We start from the raw sequence: 9166 nt of genomic DNA on the forward strand, positions 1-9166 counted from the left end.
TTCACAAGACCTCTCGGCCTCCTCAACCGCTAATTCGAAGTCTTTGATGTTTTTGGAAATTAATAGACGATAAAGCTTAGGGTGGAGTCCTTGTTTGAAAGCATTAAATATTATTTTTTCATATAGTTCTCCTCTCGGGCCATATCGTGTTTCTGTCGAGATTCTAATCTTATGTAGGTATTCTCTTACATTTTGTGTTTGTTCAAACATGACTACCCCATGTTTTAATTTGTTCAAAGAACATGTGTCAATGAATCTTTTTTGAAATACATGTTGTAATAGTTCTACCAAGTTTATTGATGAGTTTGTTTCTGTACCTATTGAATTTTCAATTTGTTTTAGAAACGTAAGCACTTGGCCTTTTAATCTTAGGAGTAGCTTATTTTTTAATACTTTTAAATCATTTTTTGTCATGAATATTAAATTGGTCCACGTCTGTGTCCCCTTCATATTTTAGAAGGGATTTTGCAACTTTTACTGAAGTTGCAATTAATTGTTGAGCTTGTAATAGTCCTTTTTGTTCCAGTGCCATTTTACTAAAAATATGTTGTTATTACTTTTTTTACGTTTCTTATTTGGGTAATTGTTTATTTCTAAAGAAAATATGTAAGGTAAACATCACTAAAATAAACACCTACAGGAAAATAAATAAGAAAGATTTTTGTTATATTGTCAGTTGTCAGTCCCTGTTGTGAATTTCTCTAATTTCAGGCCGCGCCAAATGAAATGGGGGGGTATATTTAATTTGGAAGTAATCGATCCCATAAAATTCCCTTGTCGTTTCACTGGGAAACTAAAACCTTGTAAAGGAATACTCATGTTTGGTCCTCCAGGAACTGGGAAAACTTTCATTGCACAGGCAAAATGCCAATGAAGCAAACATAAACTTCATTCCTCTAAAATCATCAGATCTGTGTTAGAGAAGATGGAAGTTAAGACTGTATTTGACTTTGCTCGGAAAAATACCCCATCTATCATTTTTATTGATAAAATTGACGCTATTCTATTACAGAGGTCCTCACTCGTTCATGCCTTGTCCAGTTTCATCTCTCGAAATATCGTTTACCTACAACTATGCGGTTATGACGATGAAATATGCGTTTCTTAAACAGCATGGACGTGTGTGGACAATAAATGCATGAAAATGTATTGTAAATTAAGACCTCATGTTAAACCACGTAAACTACCTCATGTTTAACTAGACAGTTTAAACTTCAGTGTAGGGTTAGAGAAGCGTAATAGGAGGCATAAAATGAATTAAATGCATCAATGCACGCTAAAGTGTATGTTGAGATTTTTCCCCAAATTTAATATTGTATTAGTTCTCTTTACTTAGTTATTTTTTTAACGATTACTGAACTCTAACAGTAATCCAATATATTTGCAATAAGTATAAAAAACAAACACCAAGACATATGTAAAGATTTTTCTTGAGCTTATGTCGTTTAGTTGATTTAATAGTATCAATGTAACCAGTTACAACTATTGCATCAAACATTAATTTCCGTTAAGTATATCTAATTATATTATATACTATCGTTTCATGTATTGCACTATAACCGTTATAGAAAACATGTGATTCTGCCTAGGTATTTCTATTCTAGGAGTTGGAGTAATCTAATGAAAATCAATCATTGCATATATGCAACTAGGCACAGATACAACCTAGTAGCATCTACTTTCATCATTCGTCAACCAACGAAGAGTACTCACAAGAAAAATCCCAGAAGACAATGTTGTGATGATAATCGCAGTTACCACAACCTATTACCAGGTAACACTGCCCCGAATAATATCATCGATCAGCACACCCCATAATCACCTAATGACAATTATCTCAAAAATCCCATCGACCAGCATGTCATAAAACTGCATAATATCCATCGAGTAACTCTCTTTACACGGTAAAGTCTCAAACATTAAATCCTAAGGACTGAAAGTAATCCCAGAGGTTAATCCCTCAACAATTACGTATCTTAATCACGGATCAAAGACAATATATTTAAACAGACCCCAAGATCAAGTTTCCACCCATCAGTAAATATTATTGTATGTTGCAAAACCGGCTCATCGTCCATAACAAGAAGAGCCAGACATGAACAATTTTACGGGAAACACAGACTGTACGTGATTTAAAATTTTCCCGGGGATAAAGTGCCCAGAAGAAAAACACAACCAAAATATTAACATAGTGATACCAGTAATCAATCCTTCGACAATTATGTATCCTAAAAACAAATCAAGGACAGGATGTTGAAACAGACTATGAAATTAAGTTTTGATTCACCTGCAAAGAAAAGTGTTATGCTTTACAAAAATTTTAAAACCAGCCCATCGTATATGATAAGAAGAACAGTGCACGGACAATTTTATACGGGAAATGCAACTTGTAAATGTTTTTGAAATTCTTCTTCCCAAGTATAAAGTGCAAAAATGGAAAACCAAGAAGACGAACCAATAAACAATTAGCCAATCCAAACATAAATTCGATGGAAGCCAAAATAAAGTGACAGCGCATATGAGTATTATAGAAACACGTAGGATGATGAAGTAAGTGTGAAGTCTTATGTATCTATCATTTAACTCTAGTGAATATTAAGAAACATATTAAGAAACAGATGAAACAAGTGACATTTTTCCAGATATTAAGTTAAAACCTTTTAATAGTGTGTGTTAATTCGCTTTTTTATCAGTTGTTTAATTCGCATTTATATGTATTGCAGCTTAGTCATATAAGCTATTATTTGAATTCAATGACATATCACTTTAGTATAGCGTCAGATCAACAATACAGTTTATTCTTAGGAACCTTAATCACCAAACCGTCAAGCAAATGTAGAATTTATTAGACAAAAAATAGCCACGAGAGATACAAAGTATTCAAATGTATTCAATTTGTATTGTCCGAAACAAAGTTTCATCGCAATAAATTATAAGCTATCTTGAAACTAGGTGACAGGTCGTTAGGAATGAACATAAAAGTGATACGTTGTTTGACAGGAAAAATACTGAAATTTCAGAATCATAGTAATTAATTACGCGGAATTAAAGGTTGTTGAATTATGTGTTTCTTAGTCCAATAGGAAAACGGGGGACATATCTCAAGGGGTGCCTTAAGGTAACCCTAGGCAAATTCGAAAAGTATAGAAGCAAGGATTTGCAGCTAAGGAGTCAGTCACTTTTCAGTCTAGATAGAGTCCAGTTGTAGTCTATTTTCGGTGTATGAAAAATATATTGTCAGTTTTTATGAAGTTAATTCTGAGTCTATTATGAGATTAGTTTCGGACTTGATGCAATAACAATTGTGCTCTGTAACCATAGTGCCCGTACCAGTGTAAAAAGTGCCCTTATATTTGACGTTATTGTACACAGTCCTGTTTCTCTCATGTGAACAAAAATAAATCCATTACTTTCTTAATTACGTCTCTTCACGTTAGTAGTTCTCAGAAAAGTAGTCTTTTGTGCCTCCAAATCGCTCCCTAAGGAATCTGAGCCTTGTGACCTGATGTATTGGTAATTAAAAAAAACTTAGTAGTAAGACGACCCTAGATGTCTTGGCTATGCCTTGTGTTAAGGTTCTTTACCAGTAGAATCGAGGGTCAGTCGAAAGAATTCATATAATAACAACCTTCGAAATTTCCCCCCATTTCAATCTGACTAGCCCCCCCCCCCGTTAGTTTTATAACGAAGGGGGGGGGGTTAATCAGATTGAAATGGCGGGAAGTTTCTACGGTTGATATTATATGAATGAGCTTCTTTTTTATCTCAGGGGTAATCGTATCGACCCAGAGGTCCTAGAATATCGTGGGAAGGCTCATTCGAACGGAAATTAAAATTTCTAGTGCCCTATTTAGGTGAACAAAAAAGGGAAGGCAACTAGGCGCCCTCTCAGGCTCATTTTTTCCCCAGTCACTAGATGAAAATTTTGAGATAGCCACGGTTCAGCATGGTCGAAAATATAATAACTATGTCTTTTTCGATGACTTAATCCCCCAAAGTCTCCGATTCCCCTGGGCTGAAAGCTATGAACTTTACACAATGTTTACATATAGTATTGGATATTGGGAAGTACACAGACGTTTTCAGGAGGGATTTTTCTAGTAGTGGGTGGGGGGTCAGGGGATTTCTGTGAGGATCTTTCCATGGAGGGAGTTTTCATGGGGGAAGGGACATTGCTATGAAGGAGGCACCGGTTTTTCCAGCATTATTTAAAAAAACGATCAGAAATTAAATTTAAAAAAAGTTTTTCACTTGAAAGCAAGGAGCAACATAAAACCTAAAATGAACAGAAATTATTACGTATATGATTGGGTTCGCCCCCTAGTAAGTACCTCGCTCTTTAAGCCAAAGATTTCTTTGTAATTTCATAAGTGCTATTGATTGAAATTAACGGCCTTTGTGATTAAGGAATCCTTTTATTAAGAATTGGAAACAAATTCAAACTCTAGCGTAAAGAGCAAGGTATTGACTAGGGCGCGAACCCCCTAATATACGTATTAAAAACATGTGAACATAGAAGTTCGTTACGTAAGTTAATTCGTAAGTTACGTATACTTATTACTAATAAAAACGTTCGTAAATGAAATTAAATAACTTTCGAGAAAGTCATTTAACCAAATAAAAGTAAAATTAATATGCACATTTTGTTTCAGTTATTCATGTGCGGTGAGCCAAAATCAAAGTCTGCATTAATTCAAAAATGTTCAAAAATTAAATAAAAAAAACAATTTTTTTTAAACTAAAAGTAAGGAGCAACATTAAAGCTTAGGAGTGACATTAAAACTTAGCAGTGACATCAAACAGTTCGTGGTAACGAACTGTAAGTAAGGAGTGACCCTGCTCAATAGTAACCGAAACTCGTAAAAACGGAATATTGATACCAATAGATACATAAAAAGAATCAGATTTGTTTGCTGATTTCAAATATATAAGTTTCATTAAGTTTTGTTTTACCCATCAACGGTTAAACGTCTGCAAAAATTTGCCGTATTTTCCAAAAAAGGAGGAAACACCCCCTAAAAGTCAAAGAACCTTAACAAAAATCACACCATCAGATTCAGCTTATTAGAGAACTCTACTAAAGAAGTTTCAAGCTCCTATCTGCAAAAAGGTGGAATTTTGCATTTTTCACCGGAAGAAAGATCACGGAAGCGTGTTTATTTGTTTTTTTTGTGTTCCCAGGGATGATCGTATCGACCCAATGGTCCTAGAATATACTGGGAGGGCTCATTCGAACGGAAATTAAAAGTTATAGTGTTCTTTTTAAGTGACCAAAAAATTGGAAGGCAGCTAGACCCCCTCCCACGCTCATTTTTCCCAAAGACACTTGATCGAAATTTTGAGATTTCTCAGTGGGGCCTGCCCCAGGCCACTCAGCGCGTCCCCAGGTGGCGGATAGGGGAACGTCCTGCAGATATGTAGGGTACCTCATTGGTAGTGAGGCGCGGACCAAGGGAGGACCCAGTCTCTGGGAGTCTTGAAATATTGCTGGAGCACCCTCGTCTGGGGGCCTTAAATTCAGACGGAGGAGAAGGATGAGCCCTCTAATGTGCACTGGGCAGGGCCCATCGGCGTATGGATACGTCCCGTCAGTCACAAATCTTTTCCCAGCAATGGGTTAAATTGCTGGTGTTGCAGGACACCAAAAGACCGCACTATCGGTAATAGATACAGTCGGCCCCTGCTAGGGACAGAGAGGAGTGGCTAACCGCTGTCCCGATGCCAGCCAAGGAACCCCTTCTTTAATTTTAATGATAATTATGAATACGAATAAGAGATCAAATATGAGAACCAGTGCTACCGCGTCCGGGGTAACCGACGATAATGCGTTAAGAGATACCGCGTCCGGGGCAGCCGACGACTCGACAATCGTGAATCGCGCGAATATATCTACGTTGACAACTCCAACCCTGGAGGCTATTGTTTCTCCAAAAATAACTATGTCAATAGGTACCCTCAACACTAGAACCCTCGCTAAACAAGGAAAAATAGACCTACTCCTAAGAGAGATAAAACGGTACAGCTGGGACGTTATCGGTCTCGCCGAAACCCATCTTCCAGTCACTGGTGAAGAGAAACATGGAGATGTTACCCTTCTACTTTCGGGACGTAATGATAAGAAACATCGACAAGGTTTAGGTTTCCTACTGTCTAATAAAGCAAGAAAATCCTTAATATCCGTAACCCCACTCACGGAACGGATCATCATGATCCGCCTGAAAGGTTCACCAACCAACCTCACAATTATCCAAGTATACACTCCGGATTCCAGCAGAGACGACAAAGAGTCTGAAAACTTCTATCTCCAGCTTCAAAGTCTGGTTGATTCTGTCCCTAAAAAGTACATAATCTTTGTTATTGGTGACTTCAACGCCATCGTCGGAAAAAACCACACAGGATACGAAGATTTAATGAGCAAATTTGGAAATGGAAAAATGGACAGAAGAGGAGAACGCCTTATGGAATTCTGCAGAGACAGCAATATAGTCATTACAAACACACTCTTTAAGCACAGATCTGATCGTAAGACAACCTGGACTTCGCCAGATGGAAAAACTAAACACTAAATAGACTTCATTCTCGAGTCTAGACATTGCAAAACGTCTGTCCTAAACACAGTCACACTAGCTGGTGGCGACTTTGACAGCGACCACTCGCTTGTCATGTTTAAGTTCAAAACAAGACTTGAAACAGCAACAAAGTTATCTCAGAAAACCCCCAAGTTTCGAGTAGATCTACTGAAAGACGAAAACACACGTATGACCTATATCACCATTCTATCCGAAAAAATTTCGGAGCTCACGTCGAGATCTCCACCTGTCCTGTCTAAGGAAGATATTGACAACCTGGTGGCTAGCAGCGCAAATATCATATGTGACGTCACTCATTCCAGACTGGGTACCCAAAAAAAAACATTCAAATACCTCGAATAACAGATGAGATCATTTCACTCTGCGATAAAAAGTGCCAACTCATAAGGAAGTATGATAAAGGAAGTAGGGACTAGTAACGGCAGCTCAAGCGAAATATGGAGAAATCCATCAGACGTGATCATCGTTCTTTTATTGAAGAAGTCTATGATCATTATGAATTAGCCATCAAGAAAAAAGACCCCCACTACATGCTTAGAAGATTACTAAACTCGGCCAAAAAGAAGGGAATAAAAGTGTTCTGCCTTCTCGACAAACAGGGACACCAAATACACTCCGCAGATAGAATCCGCTTACAATGGGAAAACTATTTTGAGAATAAACTGAAACTGTAAATCCTCCAAAACCCTACGATTCTGAATACTTTCCCTTTAACCTCTACAGATCCAAGTCCTCCCCCTCTTCACTCTGAAATAGAAGCAGCTATCAGAGACTTGAGGACAAACAAAGCTGCCGGCCCCGATGGAATCCAGCCCGAACTACTGAAAGTAAACTGCAAACCACTCCTTGACCTTTACCACAAAATTGCCACAGCTACTTGGGAAAATGTCACTTCCCCTCACCCTGGTGCGAAGCCACGATGATCCTCCTGCATAAGAATTCTCTAAAGCTGTCTGCGACAACTACCGCCCAATAAGTATTACCAGCCACGCAGCAAAAATCCTCACCAGAGTCATGCTCGGGCATATACGAGCCATTTCCTCACTGGTCATTCCGGAATACCAAGCCGGCTTCCGACCTAATAGATCAACAATTGATCAGATATTCACTGTTCGGCAGATCATGGAAAAGTATAGCGAACGTGGCCGCAGCATCTACCACCTTTTCATAGACTTTAAACAAGCTTTTGATCGGATATGGAGAGAAGGTCTATGGCACATCCTTCTTTACTTTGGCATCCCATCCAACCTGATCTCGCTGATCAAAGACATGTATAAGAAGTTCAGTAGCCGCGTCATGAATGGAGAGCGACTTACCGATAGCTTCAAAACCTCTACCGGAGTACTTCAAGGTTGCCTAATATCACCGGAGCTGTTTAATCTCTTCCTAACTGCAGCCCTTTCACTCACAGATAACCCGCCCGGCGCCCTTGTCGGAAGAGTGGTGATAGACAAACTGGCATTTGCTGATGACATAGTCCTAATAGCCGAGTTCCTTCAAGATCTACAATCTCAGGCTAACAGCGTTCAGTCACCCACCAACCTCTTCGAGATAGCAATCAATACCTCAAAAATGAAAGTCATGCACTGTTCATGCAAATTCGGTTTACACGTAAATCTCAGCCTTTAGCTTGGTGAAGGTACCGTTGAGTGGATGGAAGGCTTCGCCTACCTTGTGAGCTTACTTACTTATGATAACAACCAATTCAGACATCAAGAGACGCCTGACACTTGCAAACTCCAGTTTTAAAGCTCCGATGCCCATTTGGAGGAATAAGAACTTAACAACAACTCTCAAAACGAGACTCTTCTACTCCCTTATTATTCCGATCGCCATCTATGCCTGTGAATCTTGGACGCTTAAAACAGACGATCAACGCCGCCTACCTGCCTTTGAAACCAAATCCTTATGACGCATCGCGGGTATCACCTTCCATGACAGAATCTCTAACTCCAAGCTTCTCCATAATCTGAAAGTCAAATTTACAATACTGGACAAAATAAAACTACAACAACTCAAATGGCTTGGACATACACAACGCATGGCTAGCACTCGTCTCCCGAAGATAACCTTCGATGGACAAGTACACGGTTCTCGACCCAGAAATCGCCCTTTGAAGAGATGGAAAGAAAACTTTTCACCTTACAACCTGCCACAACTCTGTCGCCTGGCCGACAACAGAAAAACCTACAGGAGGCACATTAATGAACTGGTTAAAGAAGAGGCCCCAAAACGAAGAAGAGCCTCCAAAAAAAGAGCCTCTTCAAAAAGAAGAGCCTCCAAGGACGGATGGGACATAAGTCAAGTAAGTCAAGTCATTTTGTTCAGCAAAATCTAATAAGGATGAATATGTAAACTATGTCTCTAAGAATGACTTAACCCCCCATAGTCCCCACGGGAAGGGCTGCAAGTTTTGAACTTTGCCCGTTGTTACATATAGTATAGGTTATTGCAAAGTATACAGACATTTTCAGGGGGATTTTTTTTTGTTGGGGGGCTGGGGGAGGGGTTTACAAAAATAGCAAAGAAGACCACACTGCCTTTCCATAACAGAAAACAAAAGCACGAAGAACAAT

General features: G+C 38.8%; 1 protein-coding gene across 1 annotated transcript; it reads left to right on the forward strand.

Annotated features, from left to right (window-relative positions):
* Positions 1–5759: 5759 nt before the first annotated feature.
* Positions 5760–6566, forward strand: LOC148940414 (protein CFDP2-like). Its single transcript, XM_089105549.1, has one exon. It carries the CDS (start codon positions 5760–5762, stop codon positions 6564–6566), a length of 807 nt encoding a protein of 268 aa, XP_088961675.1.
* The last annotated feature ends 2600 nt before the right edge of the window (positions 6567–9166 follow it).

The sequence above is a fragment of the Artemia sp. Qi Xiang Cuo genome, chromosome 19 (assembly GCF_049724085.1).
Source record: "Artemia sp. Qi Xiang Cuo chromosome 19, ASM4972408v1, whole genome shotgun sequence".
Taxonomy (NCBI): domain Eukaryota; kingdom Metazoa; phylum Arthropoda; class Branchiopoda; order Anostraca; family Artemiidae; genus Artemia; species Artemia sp. Qi Xiang Cuo.

What these genes read in the sequence shown, in the direction of transcription:
- LOC148940414 (XM_089105549.1), top strand. Translation starts at nt 5,760, where the DNA reads ATGAATACGAATAAGAGATCAAATATGAGAACCAGTGCTACCGCGTCC.